The sequence below is a fragment of the Ranitomeya variabilis genome, chromosome 1 (genome assembly GCF_051348905.1).
Source record: "Ranitomeya variabilis isolate aRanVar5 chromosome 1, aRanVar5.hap1, whole genome shotgun sequence".
NCBI classification, from domain to species: Eukaryota; Metazoa; Chordata; class Amphibia; order Anura; family Dendrobatidae; genus Ranitomeya; species Ranitomeya variabilis.
Window position 1 is genome coordinate 804076162 of NC_135232.1, and position 19636 is coordinate 804095797.

Genomic DNA, 19636 nt, shown 5'->3' on the forward strand with positions numbered 1-19636 from the left:
TATGAGGTAATCCTGCTGCCTGCCTGGGCTACTGTGCAGTGTGTAACCCTTTATTTGCAAACACAACCCAATGATGCTGAATGGAGAGGAAATATTTCTATTTAGAAGCAAAATAAAAGAACAGTGCAAATGAAAGGTAAACAGCCCTGGAAGTACACATGGCTGAGGGGAGCAATCCTGAGGCTGCTGCTGCTCCTCCTCCCTGTCTTCTGCATGTGTAAGTGTGTATCTGTGTGTGTCTCTGCCTCAGTCTGTAGCAGCAGCCTCAGCCGCAGCATCACTTCACTTCACACAGGAGGTTTGGTCTCCATAAACCATTCAGCAACAGACTCTGGTTCTCCTCCTCCATGCAGAAGCGTCAGGACTTGGCTACAGCATCATCTCCCCTGAAAACCCTACATCTGAGGTCTCTCAGAATTTTTTTCTCTCTCGCCTCTATTTTTCTCCTGGGCTTGTTGGAAATGTACTAACCCAATTTAGCCAGCCCCCTCCTCTCTGCTCTTCTCATTCTCATCATCACCAACCTCAAGTCTGCTGGGTCCTGCAAAACCTCCGCCCCATCAACCTCTTGTTGCTGCACCAAGAAATAACCTCAGCTTCCCCCTCCCAAAAGGCATCCTCCATTCAGTCAGGTCTCCTGCCATCTCCCCAGGAGCCCCAGCACTAGGCTGGGGGGTGAGGTGTGTGCAGCCAAGACGCCGGAGAGACAGCTTACCATGAGATTGCAATGCACAGCCTCCTCTTCTTCCTCCTCTACATCATCCCTGGCTGCTGGTCTTGCACCTTGCCTGCTGCCTGGTCCAGGGTCTGGTCTTGCAGGTGGTGGCTGCTCCTGTTGTTGGGGTTGTTGCTATGGTGCACTCCTGTTTTTTCTCTGGACTTCGGCCGCAGTGACTGCCTCCTCCTCCTCTTCTTCTTCTTCATCTTCTTCTGCTGGAGGTGCTGGAGCAGGTGGTGCTGCAGTGACCGGAGCTCCTGGTAGTGCTGGTGGCTCTGGTGCTGCAGCATCTACTCATGCTCCAGCTCCTCCTCTCCCTGCTGCAGTGGTGGCTGGAGGGGCACTCCTGGCTGCTGGAGGAGCAGGTGCTGCTGGTGGTGGAGGTGGTGGGCTGCTATCTTCAAGTACAGGTGGAGGAGCCCTGTGTCATTCTTCCCCAAGTGCAGGCTCTGTTCAGGAACTGGCTCAACGCTCTCAGGTGGTGATTGAGGGCAAAGTGCAGCAACAGCAGGCACCAGAGGGGCGCAAGAGGAAGGTGCCAGAGGAAGGGGACTTGGTTACTTCTGGGAGGAGAAGAGGACAGGTGGTTAAAGAGCAGGTGAATGGAACTCGAGATAAGCAACAGACAGTGTCAGTGGTGAGTACAGCATCCCAAGAACAGGTAGCCACTGCCAACAGTTGGACAGCTCATTCTGCAGGCATCTTTACTACTGCTGCCACAATAACACTCAGTGGCTTTTCTGACTTCACCACCTTTGATGGTCCAGCTTCCTCTGTGGCTCCTGGAATCCCACAGTCTTACCTGGTGAAGGTGCATCAGGTCTGGGCAGTGAAATCTGCAGGCTTGGAGAAAGACTCTATTATCACAGTGCAAGGGGATTTCGGTTCAAGCTGTGCCAAACTGAAGGAGGACAGCAGGTATATTTTCTTCATGGATCCAACCAACAGTAGCTCAGTCTTCAGAACCTCCTTCCCACCACTGGAGCCTGGCAGGAATATGAAGAAGGATGTTGGCAGGGTGCTCTGCAGAGGTTGTGGTAAGTTACTGAGTCGTGCTGCTCAGCTAGGCTTCTACGCCTTCATAGAAGTGTTCTGTTCATTCTTATAGAAAGTATGGAAAAGTTTATGCAGTGTAGAAGGTTTTTTTTGTATTGTCATATTTGGATCAATAGGAGATATTTATGTGGAGAACGACAATTGATTTAGTAGTTTGTCAGAAACAGCAGGTGAGCAAGCACTGGAGAGTCACTTCATTAAATCACCTTCACAGTATGAACAGACAATATTTTAGCATAACTTTTGCCTTAAAAATAAAAAAAATAATGAAAAAAAAAAGACATCAGACAATTCCAGTAAACTACAATAGTTGTTGATACAGAATGGGTATCATTGGCTTTAAGGCAATGTTGGGTTTTAATACGAAGATTTGTCAGTGTTAATGTGGGTAAGAGAGTGTAAGAGGAAAAATGGAGTGGTTCAACAAGTTATATGTCTGTCAAATGGTGAGACTATTTATTACTATGTAACTCTTAGGTGGCAATTTAATTACGTCACCCTTCACCAATCAGAAATGCAGCAGTTTATGAGCATTCTATATTTCTAGTGCAATCATTTTGTCTACCTGTGCCTATTCAAGACTGATTTGGAGCAAATAAAGCTTCCAAATTTCCATTATTATTTTGATTAAGCTTGTAACCTTTGCCATGTAACAAGCACCGCTTTACTCTCTATTGTTTATACATGTTTCCATACTTATCACCAGTTCCCTTGGACATATATGATTGTGTACTGTTTGAAGTTAGAGTCATAGATCTGAGCACTATCTTCTCCATACTCAGGCCTGTTGAAGATTTCAGCACAGATTTGATGGCCCAGTGCTGCTCATTTCCTTTTACATTACATAGTCTCAGAACCATAAGTTTGCTCTATGATTATCTACTTGCGATGCATTTGGTCCACATATACAAAGTTTCAATTTGCTCAAACTTGTCATTTTTGCCATATTTACCATATACAAGACACATCTTAGTTTTTAATCATTTGTATATGTTTCCTTTCAACTATAGGTATCAAGTTTTCCAGCAGATTTATAATAGTTGGTCATATTAATATTAGGATAACAGATCTGAGCACGACTTTTCCCCACAGTGTTTCAGTCGCTGATCTCCTCTTATGTTATATTTTCTGCAACAACTGATTGTTCCAGAGTTATCAATTAAAAAATGGCACCACGCCAGTCCATTGGTTCTACCTAGTATTACAGACCAGCTTTATTAAAGGAAATCGGGCTGAGCCTAAGGACAGGTTTGTTTCTATTTATTTTTTTAAAGAAGGCAGTAATCTTTTTTTTGAATTTTGGAAACTTTGACACTTATTTTTAGAACCATTGCCTCCCATCCTGTCGTATATTATGTAATGAAAATAGGTTAATGTATAAAATAATAAACACCATATGACAAAAAATATGACTTGTTGAACAGCTCCATTTAATTCAGAAGATCTATTTTATCTTATTTCCCGCCACATAGAATCTGTAATATATAAATATCCTATAGACGCGCACTTCACATCATTACGCTATTTGTATAGAACAATATACACTATGCCACCATTATAACATGCTTGGGTGATTGTTACATGTATTTTGGTAGGAAACAAACTTTTGTTTTAATATAAAACTGTCCAAATCTTCCTTTGAAATACTGACACTAGAGTTGAGTGAATTTGTTCGGATTTGGTCACCAAATCTGAATTTGCCATATTCGGGCCATATTCGAACCCTATTCGTGTATGTTTGATGATCGTTTTTGAACATATTCGGTAATTTCTACTCCCGTTGGCTCTAATGATGTTCGGCTGTGTTCGACAAATATTGAAAAACAATATTCGATGACGATCGTATTCGGAACCAAATCCGAACACCTTCGCTCAACTCGTGTGTTAGGCCACTTGCGTGTTAGGCCACTCGTGTGTTAGGCCAGTCGGGTGTTAGGCCACTTGCTTTTCTGTGTAGTTGGGCTATTAGTTGACTCATCTGTTTATGGTCAAATGTCCCTTATGCATCCCTAGATGAGACTGGATAACATCACTAAATAAAATGTTTTGGGATTGTTTTCTAGTATCTTTTAGTTCACACAACCACTAAAGGTCCTTGTTTAAGACTAAATATAAGAAGTATCCATGGGATGCTAGCAATGTCTTACCCAGAAAATCCAGGTGATCCTGGAGACCCTATCAGACCCTGACGGGAAAGACTGTTCTAAGTCTGGTTTTGTTTTCACTGATGTGCTGTCAGTATTAATATATTCACAACAAAACGTATACTTATTTGTAGTGTAGGAAATGGTTTTATAGAAAAGCCAGGGGTAAAAGTTACATTTTTAAATATTGTATGCTTATGCTGTGAAGGTCTAGCTGGTAGTGGTGGCTTTATGTGATCCAAATGGGTGCTGACTGGAATATTGAGATAATGGCCTTACCTAAATTATTTGTTTGGTTAAAGTAGTTATCCAGCTTTTTTAAAGTTGATAGCCTATTGAAGATATCAGATTGGTGGGGGTCTGGCTCTCAATACTCTTCCAATTAGCTGGCCTTTTCAATATTTAGAAAGGCTCATTTTTCCCTGTGATGTATTTTTCTTAGTGACTGTGCAAAATTTTGCGTTATTATTCAATGTCCCATCCACTTGGGACCAGTCAAGTGAAAAGAATGGTATTGGCAAGTATAAACCAGATTGAAAGAGGCTGCAAAGCGCACGCAAGGCCTCTTCAACCTGGTGATTGGCAAGGGATGCTTAGAGCCACAACGCCACTGATCTAATATTGATCTTAAAGGTGATATCCAGGACTAATTTTTTTTACTATGGTAAAAAACACTTTTAGGTAGGTAGTTTCTAACTAATTACCAGCTACCTACCTGGTCTATCTTTCTTGGCTCAGAGTGGCCACTGGCAGCTCCTGCCGGCAATTCAGCTGCTCCATGTCAACAAAGCAACTCTTCTTCCGGGCTGCTCTGTTGACAGGGCATGACCTGCTGACCTCATGTTGATTGACAGCCGGCTTCCCGCAGTTATGCAGCAAGGAGTCGACTGTCAATCAGCATGACATTGGCCGTCACGCCCTCTTAACAGAGCAGAGAGGAAGAAAATCTGCTGCTGTGTCAAGGTGATGTCAGCAGGAACCGCCGAATTGTCGACAGGAGACGTCAGTCAATGCCAGCAGAGATCTGCTCTGGGTAGAACAGGTAAATAGCAACTACCTGCCTGATAGTTCTTAGGCCCTATGTAAAAAAATAATATAGTCCTGATAACCTTTTTAAGAATAGGAAATCAGTTTTCAAATTCTTGATTCTTATCGATTATTCATCCAGGGAACAGTTTGTGACAATATATATTGCCATACTTCAGTATAGTGTTTTGGGCACTATATGGAATACGTTTTTAGTAGTTTTAGTTTTATGATGTGTTATGTAGTCATAGAGTATGGTTGTGACTTTACTGTATAACATTTCTTTGCATGTTGATGAATTTGTGCATTAAACAGATATATTAACCAGTGAGCATATAACTGCCCAGAATGTGCAGCATGGATTGATATTAGTACTGGTGGTTTATTCACCATGGCATTTTGGTGAAATGTAACAAAACACATAGGAAAAAATGTGAAAACAATATACAACTTTATGATATATAAATGTGCTGTTTATAAAATAATAGTACATCACATATGATATTTTTAAGCTTTTTTTGCATCTGCAATGGCCAATAGGCTGTAGGGAGCTGTTCAGCAGGTGTGGTGCTGAAGAGAGCTAGGAATCTCCAGCTCTGGCTGATAGATGTCAGTGTAAAACATGGAAAATACCCTTCTGGGACTTTACTTAATAGCTGACATAAAAACTGAACATTGCTATGTAGCAAGCACAATGTTTTTTTTTCTATTGAAGAATATATTGTGTAATTTATACTTTGCAAGTGCACATGCTGAAAGCATTTACAGATAATTTGAATGCATGGTCAACTGAGCCTATATACTGTGCGTGTCTATTATATTTATTATGTATATTTATATTCGGCAACATTCTGCAAATATTTGGGTTCCTCAGCATTATTTCACCATGGCGCATTGATTGGATTCAGCAGTTGTGTTAGCTACGATGCATTACAATTGAACATGGTTGTCATCCCAATGCTTTATTATAGTGGTCACTGCCTCTGACAATATCAAGTAATTTATGTGATTCTCCTTTGTTAGTTGGTGTTAATAATGCAGTCTACATTTACTATTGTTGATCAGGATGAGCAGTTATGGATTATTATAATTCTCTTTGCACTGAAACATAAAAGACCACAATGGAAACATTGTATCAGCGAGTAAGGATGTTTTTTAAGTATTTGGTTTTTTTTTCACTTATTCACAAACTCTCCCATAATGGCAGAGAATGACTTAACACTTATGTGGCCTAGGGTATTATGGTGTTCCAGAGGGAAGCGGAAACAAATCATTTAGATAAGAGAAATACAGTAGAGGACTTAAGGTACCATCACATTTAGCGATGCTGCAGCGATCTAGACAACGATGCCGATCGCTGCAGCGTCGCTGTGTGGTCGCTGGAGAGCTGTCACGCAGACAGCTCTCCAGCGACCAACGATGCCGATGTCCCCGGGTAACCAGGGTAAACATCGGGTTACTAAGCGCAGGCCGTGCTTAGTAACCCGATGTTTACCCTGGTTACCAGTGTAAATGTAAAAAAAAAACAAACACTACATACTTACATTCCGGTGTCTGTCGGGTCCCCCGGCGTTCTGCTTCCCTGCACTGTAAGCGCCGGCCGTAAAGCAGACCGGTGACGTCACCGCTGTGCTCTGCTTTACGGCCAGCCGGCGCTGACAGTGCAGGGAAGCAGAACGCTGGGGGACCCGACAGACATCAGAAGGTGAGTATGTAGTGTTTGGTTTTTCTTACATTTACACTGGTAACCAGAGTAAATATCGGGTTACTAAGCGTGGCCCTGCGCTTAGTAACCCGATGTTTACCCTGGTTACCAGTGAAGACATCGCTGAATCAGTGTCACACACGCCAATCCAGCGATGTCTGCGGGAGATCCAGCGACGAAATAAGGTGCTGGCCTTCTAGCTCCGACCAGCGATATCACAGCAGGATCCTGATCGCTGCTGCGTGTCAAACACAACGATATCGCTATCCAGGACGCTGCAACATCACGGATCGCTAGCGATATCGTTGTTAAGTTGTTCAGTGTGAAGGTACCTTTAAACATGATGTCCAATGAATAGGTTTAATGATCTAGATTAATATATTTGCTTTGTGTCCCCACATAGTAGTGATCTACAATGACAGTCCTGTTGTGTAGCATTAAATTATAGAGAACTAAACTACAGTTTTGCAAGCAAGTCAAGCAGTTAGAGCTTAGCATTTCCACTCCCGTGTAATGTAGATCAGTCAGCTCTCCATTATAATTAAAGGGGATATCTAAGAGTATTTTTTTTACAATGTGCCTAAGAACTATCATGTAGGTAGTTAGTAGGTAGTTACTAACTACCTGCCTGTTGTGTCCAGCACCGATGTCACATCCATAGAGCAGCGGCTTCTCTTCCACTCTACACTGTGGACGGGGCATGGCTGCTGAAGTCATGCTGATTGACAGCCGGCTCCCCGCTGCCTACCGGCACCTTGTCGATAGAGCAGCCTGGAAGAAGAAAAGTGGCTCTATTGATGTGAAGCAACTGAATCACCAGGAGGAGCGGTCTCTGAACCTGCACGGTGCACAACAGACAGGTGGTTAGCAACTACACTTGGGGCTATTTAGTTTGGAAAAACGAAGGCTAAGGGGTGATCTTATGTTAATGTATAAATATATGAGGGGACAGTACAAAGACCTTTCTGATGATCTTTTTAATCATAGACCTGAGACAGGGACAAGAGAGCATCCTCTACGTCTGGAGGAAAGAAGGTTTAAGCATAATAACAGGCGTGGGTTCTTTACTGTAAGAGCAATGAGACTATGGAACTCTCTGCCGTATGATGTTGTAATGAGTGATTCATTACTTAAATTTAAGAGGGGACTGGATACCTTTCTGGAAAAGTATAATGTTACAGGGTATATATACTAGATTCCTTGTTAGTGTTGATCCAGTTAACTAGTCTGATTGCCGTATGTGGAGTCGGGAAGGAATTTTTTCCCCAATGTGGAGCTTACTCTTACCACATGGTTTTTTTTTTGCCTTCCCCTGGAAGGGCATGTTAGGTTAGGCTATGGGTTGAGCTAGATGGACTTAAAGTCTTCCTTCAACCTTAATAACTATGTTACTATGTTACCTGCCTGTTCCTTTTAGTATTTATGCATTTATAGAGGTTGTCCACTACTTAATCATTAACAACCATATCCTAGGATAGGTCAGCAATGTCTGTTCGGTTGGGGTCTGACACCTAGCACCCCCGGCTATCAGCAGTTCTCAGCGGCGGCCGCAACTGATCACTTGCGGAACTGCTCCATCTTCTGATAGTGGCAACTTCCGGGTTCTGCACATCTGCCTCCTATTGAGTTGAATAGGAGGTGGAAAGGTAGTACCTAGCTGCTGCCACTGTCAGAAGATGGAGCAGCTCTGCAATTGAGCAGTTCCAGCCATAGACATTGAAAACAACTGATCTTGGGGGTGCCAGGTGTCAGACCCTGAGGTGTCGGACAGTGACCAATTGACATCCTAACGATGGGTCATCATAGATAAAGTAGTGGACCACTTCTTTAAGTATACACATACATATACAAGAATATACATGAAGCTGTATCGTGCCTTACTGCGTAGATAGTAGCAAACGGAAACAGGCAAGCATTTATGGACATGTATTTACTTGTCCATTGTATTCAAGTATTTTGGGATAATTTACGTCAACAGGCTTTCAGAAATATAAAATTGGAAGTTGTGCAATAAAGTATAGTAATTTGCCTGTATTACATTTTAGCTTGTAATATTTCTTGCATAAAAGAAGAAATAGACAAGGCAAACCTGTCTTTAGTGAACATGAGTTAATATATTTAAGGAATGCCAATATTTTGTACGCAGAACTACAGCTGACACAAAAAAGTACATTTAATCCATGACCCCATATTTGCTCTAGTTTTTTATGTTCCCCATTATCGCCAAGTCTTAGATCAGCTGCAAATCATCCCAGGAGATGAGGTCAGCTTGTCAAATGTATCTAAGGACGGAAGAAAAATGTATCAAGGAAGTAACAAAACATTTCAAAAGTGAATTGAAAGATTGTACACTCCAACCTTATCAAAAATTATTGTTCATTTCTCCCTAATAGAAAAAAGATAGAAAAAAAGATTGGGTATAAATCACAAGCATCATAAATGGTGAAGACGGTCATTTCAGTCTATGGAAGTCACATCATAGCAGTGTGTACATGTACAGTATACAGAGGTCCTGTGAAATCGGACATTAAAATGATATTTAAGGTTATACCACTGTGCAACATCGCTTTTCACATTAAGTGATTATTAATGGGGTTACACATAACACAATGGGCCATTTTCTGACAACTTTTTCCCTATAAGGGATTTTTCAAATTTCCCTAGATTCTCAGGACATCGCTATAAGTCAGTAGTTATGTTTTCATTTTTATGTTCCCTAAATATCAGAAACTAGTTAGCTAAATATTCACTAAGAAGGATCATCTAGATGAAAGGGGGGCAAATATTTGCTTTTGTAACGCTATCACCGAATCACTGTGTTTGTAAATTAGAATGTTCCAATATTATGGAAGAACAGTGGCAAAACAGCGTTCATCAGCGGGAACCAGGCTGCTGTCTATTGCCCCGTGGGTTCGGCGGCGTGGCAGACAACGTTGTATACTGGCTATATGTTGAGCTGACTCACGAAGGTGAAGATTAAGAGAAAATCCGACTGTGAAAAAAAGGATATCAAATATTGATGCTTTATATCTCTGGGCATTGTTTATTTAGCTTGTTCATACTACAAAGTGCGATTTCAGCCAAAAAATTATAACATAATTGGCAAGGAGAATGCAACTTATAGTCCAAAAAGCTTGTTATAGATTACAACTGTGGCTCGGCCACTCCAGGTTTATTACTTTCTATACCATGCTGTGTATTTACCTTTACGTACTGTATCTTATTTGCCATTTATTTGTAGTCTTTTTATCTAGTGTATTTAGGGGGCAGACTGTTAAGTCTCTGGTAACTAATTGCTTGGTAACACTAATATATAACTCCTGATATCTGAATTTCCTGTGTCCCTATAACAATAGAAAGGATGAATAGCTCTTAGGATTCATTCTCCATGTTTGGGTCTTATCAGCCAACGTATTGGATATGCAGGCATTAGTCTTCGTCAGTATTTATTTTTGTTTGGAGAACAGCTTTTTGTGAGCCTCGGTTAAAGCTGGTCTTTAATCTGGTGATAAGTCAAACCAAATTACAAATAAATTATATGAGTCATTACTGACGGCCTATGTGAGTGTCGCTGATTACATAGGCACAAGGGACAATGAAGAGGACAGCAGTGGCCATGAGGAATGATTTGCCAGCTCGTCTTATAGTTATAGCCTACTTACACAGGCTGACCACGATACACAATGTGCGAGGAACGATATGTACAGTAATGGATTGTTTAGTGCACATAGGCTGTCCTTGTTCTCGGCAGCACAAATCCTGTTTACACAGGATGATGTGCTGCTGAGAATGATGATCTTTAAGCAAGCGTAAAAATAATTTCTCCCTGCCAACAAGAGATTTGCTTTGTTCATCGGGTGAGGGGCAGCCTGTTGACACTGAAGGATTATTGTGGAATGAATGATCCTGGGAACACTTGTTCACAATAATCGTTACAGGTGAACTGAACAGAAGAATGAAGTGGATAAGGAAAAGAAATGTTCACTCTCAAGTAGAAGGTGAAGTCCTTATAGGAAATTACTGCTCCTAAAAATAATGGAATACAGTAAAACAACCTTTAATTTTTGTTGCCAAATTCCATATTTTCCCTAATTTGTGCTGTCATGATCATAGATTAGAAATAGAGATGTTGCGGTGCTTTGCTGTCTATGTAACAACCCCAAGTGCTCCATTTGGTACCACTCATCAAAGTATCTTAGTCTGTCAATTCTGGGTATCCATAGGACTACAAATAAATTAATTGCATTATTTTGAGGCATCACTCAGTCAAAAAAATTAAAAATTCATCTTTCGCTATAATCAGCAAAGATAGGCCTTAATGGGGTTGTCTCACAAACAAAGTACATTGTAATCAATAGATCTTGGAATATTATTAAAATGTTCCTGCTCTGAGATACTATTATAAATGTTCCCCTGCTATGTACTGTGTAATGGCTGTGTCTGACCATACAGGGACATGGTCTGATCACACCACAGCTCCTGGGCAGGGGAGGAAGCAAAAGAGTATACAGACAGGACTGTGCAGGATTATTTTTTTTACAAATCCAATTGTTGGACTTATTATTATTCCAAGATCTATTGAAAATAATTATTCCTGGATGTAAAGAGGTCTTCCACAACTAATTATTTTTTACTATGGGCTTAAGAACTAACAGGGGGTTATCTGATAACTATCTGCCTGTTGTACCCAGTGCCAATCCTGTCGGCGATTCAGCAGTTTCCCCTAACGTCACATCACAGGGCAGCGTCTTCTGTTCCATTCTGCTCTGTCGACGTGGCGTGACTGCTGATGTCATGCTGATTGATAGCTAGTTCCCTGCTGCCTAACTGATGAGTCAATCAGCATGACATCAGCAGTCTCGCCCCATCAACAGAACAGCTCCGGAGAAGAAGAGTTCCTCTGTTGACATGGAGCAGCTGAAGCTATCAATGACTAATCTGTTCTGGCTCTGGGTAAGGCAGGTAGGTAGTTAGGCCCGTAGTAAATGAAAAGTTGTGGATACAGCCTTTAAAATCTACTTGTTCGTTCGTGGGACAACCCCATTCCTTTAAAGTTGAAATGCTTTTTTTTTCCAAACAGCAGTGATGACCTGTCTACCACACCTGACTGCTGCAGCCAATCACTAGACTTAGCGGTGATCTGCTGCTGCGCTCAGAGGCGCACTGAATGCAGCAGCCTCATGTTATAGATGAAATGTCAATGCTCCGTCCCTGGAAACAAAGACCATCAGCGACCAGCAGAAATGCCACCTAGTAATGGCAAGGGCTTCAACACGTACCTACCTGCGGCCCGGACAGACAACCCCTTGAAAAATATTCTGCCTATTGTTTTGTAATGTTGCTGAAAAAATGTATGTTTTCTTCTGTTGCAAAATTAGAAGAATTGCTGTATTTTTCCTTTGTTGCTAAATTAGAAGCTAAACGAATTCCCCAATCATACAGGTGCCAGTACAAGTGCCGGGGTATATATGGAAGCTGGGCATACTCTGCAGACAAAGATCACTACAGGTGCCGGGGTATATATGGAAGCTGGGCATACTCTGCAGATAGAGATCACTACAAGTGTCGGGGTATATATGGAAGCTGGGCAAACTCTGCAGACAGAGATCACTACAAGTGCCGGGGTATATATAGAAGCTGGGCATACTCTGCAGACAGAGATCACTACAAGTGCCGGGGTATATATGGAAGCTGGGCATACTCCGCAGACAGAGATCACTACAGGTGCCGGGGTATATATGGAAGCTGGGCATACTCCGCAGACAGAGATCACTACAAGTGCCGGGGTATATATGGAAGCTGGGCATACTCCGCAGACAGAGATCACTACAAGTGCCGGGGTATATATAGAAGCTGGGCATACTCTGCAGACAGAGATCACTACAAGTGTCGGGGTATATATGGAAGCTGGGCATACTCTGCAGACAGAGATCACTACAAGTGCCGGGGTATATATGGAAGCTGGGCATACTCCGCAGACAGAGATCACTACAAGTGCCGGGGTATATATGGAAGCTGGGCATACTCCGCAGACAGAGATCACTACAAGTGCCGGGGTATATATAGAAGCTGGGCATACTCTGCAGATAGAGATCACTACAAGTGCCGGGGTATATATGGAAGCTGGGCATACTCTGCAGACAGAGATCACAACAAGTGCCGGGGTATATATGGAAGCTGGGCATACTCCGCAGACAGAGATCACTACAAGTGCCGGGGTATATATGGAAGCTTGGCATACTCCGCAGACAGAGATCACTACAGGTGCCGGGGTATATATGGAAGCTGGGCATACTCCGCAGACAGATCACTACAGGTGCCGGGGTATATATGGAAGCTGGGCATACTCTGCAGACAGAGATCACTACAAGTGCCGGGGTATATATGGAAGCTGGGCATACTCCGCAGACAGAGATCACTACAAGTGCCGGGGTATATATGGAAGCTGGGCGTACTCCGCAGACAGAGATAACTACAGGTGCCGGGGTATATATGGAAGCTGGGCATACTCTGCAGACAGAGATCACTACAAGTGCCGGGGTATATATGGAAGCTGGGCATACTCTGCAGACAGAGATCACTACAAGTGCCGGGGTATATATGGAAGCTGGGCATACTCCGCAGACAGAGATCACTACAAGTGCCGGGGTATATATGGAAGCTTGGCATACTCCGCAGACAGAGATAACTACAGGTGCCGGGGTATATATGGAAGCTGGGCATACTCCGCAGACAGAGATCACTACAGGTGCCGGGGTATATATGGAAGCTGGGCATACTCTGCAGACAGAGATCACTACAAGTGCCGGGGTATATATGGAAGCTGGGCATACTCTGCAGACAGAGATCACTACAAGTGCCGGGGCATATATAGAAGCTGGGCATACTCTGCAGACAGAGATCACTACAAGTGCCAGGGTATATATGGAAGCTGGGCATACTCCGCAGACAATAGATCACTACAAGTGCCGGGGTATATATGGAAGCTGGGCATACTCTGCAGACAGAGATCACTACAAGTGCCGGGGTATATATAGAAGCTGGGCATACTCTGCAGACAGAGATCACTACAAGTGCCGGGGTATATGTAGAAGCTGGGCATACTCTGCAGACAGAGATCACTACAAGTGCCGGGGTATATATGGAAGCTGGGCATACTCCACAGACAGAGATCACTACAAGTGCCGGGGTATATATAGAAGCTGGGCATACTCCGCAGACAGAGATCACTACAAGTGCCGGGGTATATATGGAAGCTGGGCATACTCTGCAGACAGAGATCACTACAAGTGCCAGGGTATATATGGAAGCTGGGCATACTCCGCAGACAGAGATCACTACAAGTGCCGGGGTATATATGGAAGCTGGGCATACTCCGCAGACAGAGATCACTACAAGTGCCGGGGTATATATGGAAGCTGGGCATACTCCGCAGACAGAGATCACTACAAGTGCCAGGGTATATATGGAAGCTGGGCATACTCCGCAGACAGAGATCACTACAAGTGCCGGGGTATATATGGAAGCTGGGCATACTCCGCAGACAGAGATCACTACAAGTGCCAGGGTATATATGGAAGCTGGGCATACTCCGCAGACAGAGATCACTACAAGTGCCGGGGTATATATGGAAGCTGGGCATACTCTGCAGACAGAGATCACTACAAGTGGCAGGGTATATATGGAAGCTGGGCATACTCCGCAGACAGAGATCTCTGGGCTTATGGCTGTGTGTTGTGGTAGTGCTGACTCATTTCCCAGCATGCAGTGCTCTGTGATCAATAACGCAGCCTGCAAGTGTTCAGCGGGTTGGAAAGCGACTAGTATCAGATAGAAGAGGGGATGCTGATCGATTTCTGTCTATAAGCCAGAATAGGCAGAGCAACTTTGGGAACCAGAGTGGTATACCAAACACATAGGGATAATCCACCTACTAATTGTACAGGTTTTCTCGAAGTGCAGCTTAAAGACAAATAATGCTTAAAGGGGAAAGCTTTCTTTTTACTTAAATGAATCTATTTTGGGCTAACAAATTCATTTTTGGCAATTGGGCGTAAGTATCAATTTTGAATTTTTGCTAGCTGTAAAAAGAGTTAAATGAGAACCTGTCAGTGAGCTCGGATTGAGATATTACAGGAGTTTGTAACTCTTTTATTTATTTTTTGCTGAGCTCTTCTCAGCAGATTTATGGCTAAGAACCACATCAAAACAAAAAAGCCTCTAAAAGTCAAACTATGCATTTTTTTTTTAATTAAATCTAATTGCCAAAATAATTTTGAGCCAGAAATCTATTCATTTAAGTAAAGAAAAAATGTCCAAAGAGGTGGACCATCCCTTTAAGGGCTCGCCCACATGAGCATATACATTGGTCAAGTGCCATCCGATGTTTTGTCCTATAGCATGCGGAGCAATGTTATACTATGTGGCAGTGCAGATCTTTGAGATTTTTTTCTCATACCGATCCGGCATGAGAAAAAATATCTCAGCATTCTGCAAGTTGCTGTACAAATCGGACTACGCGCACCCATTCAGGTTTATGGATGCGTGGAAAATATTGGACTGCACTCGGATGACATCTGAGTGCAGTCCGATTTCCTCAGACTCACACAATGATAAAGATATAGTTCTCTCATCCGAGATCACAATAAGCTGATGATCGGATCAAACTCTGATCAGAGTGTCATTTATATAATTGGTCCCATTCTCTCACATGAGAGAATCTACTTTCACGTGACCCCGGCCAAAGACTAAGGTCCCATAATGAGTATTTGGTGTGTTTCTGTACTAATTAGCTAATTAAGTTAATTTGCATTTTTTTATTATGTTCTTGGTGATATTTTTTGCATGCACGTTTATTCATTTGGTCTCTTATTAGTATGCCATCTTTTAAATAAAACTACTTTGTTTGTTTACTGAGTTACCCATCTCTTATAAAACTTTATCAATTATTTCGTGCAGATTATATGCGTTTTTATCTGTAGATTTTCCACATCTCATTAAAGTCAACGGGAAAAATTTACAAATAAAACACAAATTTACATCAAGAGAAATTGACATCTGGCAGATTTCAGAATCCAGACCCCAAGACAGACACTGCAGCATAAGAAAAAAGCGCAGTGGGCATGAGATTTCTATATAATCCCATACGCTTTGCTAAAAATGTAATATGCTGCGTACAACCCCCCACAAAATACTCATCATGGGAATTAAGCCTAAAAGGGGTTGTCCAGTCTTGTGGTGAATGTCTGCAGTCCCTTTACGTGACAGTAGATGTCTGAATCCTTACAGCCCGCGCACCGCACACTGTTAGGATTCTCCGGTGTCGCTGCCAAGACCTAGCAGTTGCGTTACCTCATGTATGTGTTTTGCATACTTCCGGCCACATTCCGACTAGACTCTTGTATTTAGGTAGGCCAAGCACTTCTAGTCGGCATGTGCCTGCATGTATGCAAATGGTATAATTGCAGTCATGTGACTGTCCACTCTCACCAGCTACACCAAAGAGTCCTGACATCATGCAGCGCACGTGCTTTAGGCTGTGTGCATACGATGCGGATTTCCTGCAGATCTGCAGCGTTTTTTTCCGCGCAGAAACGCTGCAGTTCCGCAATGTAAATCAATAGGAAAAAAAAGCTGTGCTAATGGTGCAGAAAAATCTGCATGAAAACCGCTGTGGATCAAAAGAAGTAGCATGTTCTTTTGTGCGGAACTGCAGTGTTTCTGAACCCTTCCATTATAGAAACCCGCAGGGGTAAAAAACGCACAAAATCTGCATCAATTCCGCATAAAAAATGCTTCAAATCCGCACCTGCGTTTTCTGGCAGGAGATGCAGATTTTGTGCAGAAAATTCTGCACCCCAATCCGCAACGTGTGCACATAGCCTTAACGAAGGATTCGGAAGTTTGCTGTCACATAGAGTGACTGCAGAATTTCTCCACAAAACCAGACAACTCCATTACAGCTTCAGAATGTGATTTAAAGGGAATCTGTCAGCAGGTTTTTGCTAAGTAATCTGAGGAAAGTACGATGTTGGGGTTAAAACACAGATTTCAGTGATGTGTTACTTTTCAGGCTGTGTGCTGTTGTTTACTTACAGTAAAAACTTTATCACTATATCACTAGGACATTATCATTGCTGTGACTAGCTGCCTTGTGCCAAGCAGTCCGACCACGCCCCCTCTGGGATAAGCAGCTCACTGTCAATAAACATTGTATATAAAGTGCCTGATATAGGTGGGGGCAGCTTTCTGAGCTCTGCTGCACGCTGCATCTAAGAACTCGGATTGTATCACAACTGCTGATCCCAGTAAACTAAGTGACACATCTCTGAAATCAGGGTCTCTGTCCCTACATCATTCTCAGGGTCAGTTGAGGTCCCAGCCAGATAGGGGTTAACTTCCAGACTTGAGAATGCCCCTGTACGTTCCAATGGAGATATGTCCTGGTTTAGCAGCCACTGCAATGAATGGTTCACTACACTCTAGCTGAGGGGCGCCATAGCTGTCCCATTGGCAGCTGCTATTCCTGGGTGACTGTGCTCCATGTCTTCCCGCCAACCACTAGCATGGACTGCCACTATGAAGCACAGCATTGCATTTAGTAGATGCAGATTCAATCATTACAAACATTGTATATTTCGGAGGTCCAGAACGAGAGTTACCAGCTCAATGAATTGCTATATGTTGTAATATATAAAATCCATGTTTGAGTTAAATAATTTTTTTCCTCCTCTCCTGTGGGGAAAAAAATTATATTAAAATACATGTCTGGCTTCTGCAGAGAGGATGACAGTGTTACAATTCATCATCATTTGTTGAGACTGTCAGGTCATTTGCTGCAATACCAATTTTTTTGCTACATTTTTACATAGAAGCGGATTGTGCTGTATTCTTGTACTAATATGAGGTTATTGGTAAACCTACAGAAATGATAATACAACAAAGGGAAGGCTGTGATTAATTATACGCTGCTATTGTATGCGTTGTTGCAACAAACTGTATAATATGAACATAGATTATGATAGTATGTTCCATGAAAGAAATGGAAGAATTAGTGTCCGTATACGGGGCTTTATGTATCTGAGCTAGCGGTGTCCACAGTCACCAGTCAGGTAACTAATGATGCTTTAGATGGAGAATTGCATATATGTATAGTGTGTATAGCCCTCTATAGACTAGTATAAGGTATATGTAAAGACTCCATAAATACTACTGATTCTTTACAGAGTGTGTGATGCTTGAGCGCCGTGAGGATTTCTGGTGTCATCACCAGCAATGGTGGTGACATGACTGCGAGTATTTGATATGCATAATCCCGGCCACATTCCGACTAGAGTTTTTACAGCGCGCACAGTGCAAGTGGATCGCCCCCAGGCGCAGGGCAGTGGGGTACTCGGTACCGGGTCCCTCTGTCTCGGTTCTGGGGATGTCACGGTGGCCCGACCCGGTCCGTGGCCCTGCTAAGGGGAGCCCAATCAAAGGTGTAGTTTGTCAAGTGTTCGTGACGCCACCTGTGGTGTTCGGTCAGAGTGACCGACACTGCTAGGGGTCCGCTGGGGTGATGGAATGGCAGCTAGATGTTATACCTTCCCACAGGTGAAGTATGTCCCCAGGGCTTCCCTTGATGAGTAGGTGGTAATGGTGGATGTTGTAAGGCGCGATGAATAATGAGGACACAAAGGTTGCAGTCTCTTTACCTTTTACTGAAGACTTCAGCGTCCACAGTCCAGAGCACTGATAATGGGGCAGGCTAAGTCCGGCCGGTCCGAAGGCACATCCAGAGTTCCCTTTGCAGGTGGAAATCAGTAGCCTTCCTACTAGCGCCTGTGTGTTGTAGTCCCTCCCTGCTGAGCACCACGGGATAGTCCTCACAACTCTCGTGTATATTTCTGATGTTCTCTCTCTCCGTCCCCCAGATGGTATGGCTAGGATGACCCGTATGACGGGGTAGGCCTGGAGCTATTTTATAGGGACCCTAGAGACGCCCCTCTCCCACAATTTGCCTCCGTTGTCTTCATTAGGTATTAAGGTCGGGCAGCCAACTTGGAATTGAACTGTCCTGCCGTGTTTCAAAGTAATGCGTAGAGCCAATTACTTCCTCGGTGTTCCGGCCACCAGAAGGATGTTGCCGATCTTAAGGCAGGACTCCTCCTGGTGTTATCTCCTTGTGCTGTGATCTCGTTTCTCACTTCTCCACAATATACTTCACTTCTTGTCCTTTCTTAGGATGCCGCCGCAATGAGGTGCAGGCGCAGCTCCGTAATGTTCTATCTCTTGCTATGTCTCTGTCAGGATTCCACCCCTGACAGGGACCTCTGTCTACAGCTCCGATGTTCCTCCTTCTCCCTCTCTGTCTGCCTGACAGGTCTTCTCTGGGTCAAACCCAGGTAGCTTCTCGCTAATTTCCTATCCAACCCCCAGTTTTACCAGAGTGTGAGGAGTGGCCTAAGGGTCCCTTTCCACTTGCGAGATAAAAAACGGTCCGTAATCTGGACCGAAAAAACGGATGGAACGTATGCGATTGTCATGCGAGTGTCATGCGAGTGTTATGCGAGTGCCATGCGATTTTTTAATCGCACCATCCGTATGACATCAGTATGACATCCGTATTGCTGTCCGATTTTTACGCACCAGTGTCCTTTGAAAAGCCGGCAATTCAGCGCTGTGTACAGTAAAATCACACTGACAGGTTAGAATAGAGTAGATATATGCACATAGAATGTGTATATATACATATATACATGTCAGTGAGACACCTATATATGTATATTTATATTTAATGCAGCGCTAGATAGCATAAAAGCCTCTAATTCAATTACCGGCTTTTTCCTTCTCCTTCACAAACCCGACAGGATATGAGACATGGTTTACATACAGTAAACCTTCTCAGATCCCCATTTTTTTTGCATATTCCACACTACTAATGTTAGTAGTGTGTATGTGCAAAATTTGGCCGCTGTAGCTGCTCAAATAAAGGGTTAAATGGCG

General features: G+C 43.1%; 1 protein-coding gene across 3 annotated transcripts in view; it reads left to right on the forward strand.

Annotated features, from left to right (window-relative positions):
- Positions 1–248: 248 nt before the first annotated feature.
- Positions 249–19636, forward strand: part of NRG1 (neuregulin 1) — a 1056081-nt gene continuing 1036693 nt past the window's right edge. Inside the window, exon 1 of one of the 3 annotated variants that reach the window (XM_077274106.1) lies at positions 249–1755. In XM_077274106.1, the coding sequence (XP_077130221.1) occupies positions 717–1755 (1039 nt within the window). In that variant the 5' untranslated portion in view covers positions 249–716. The remainder of the gene's footprint in view (positions 1756–19636) is intronic. The other 2 variants (XM_077274096.1, XM_077274114.1) reach the window with 2 other exon arrangements.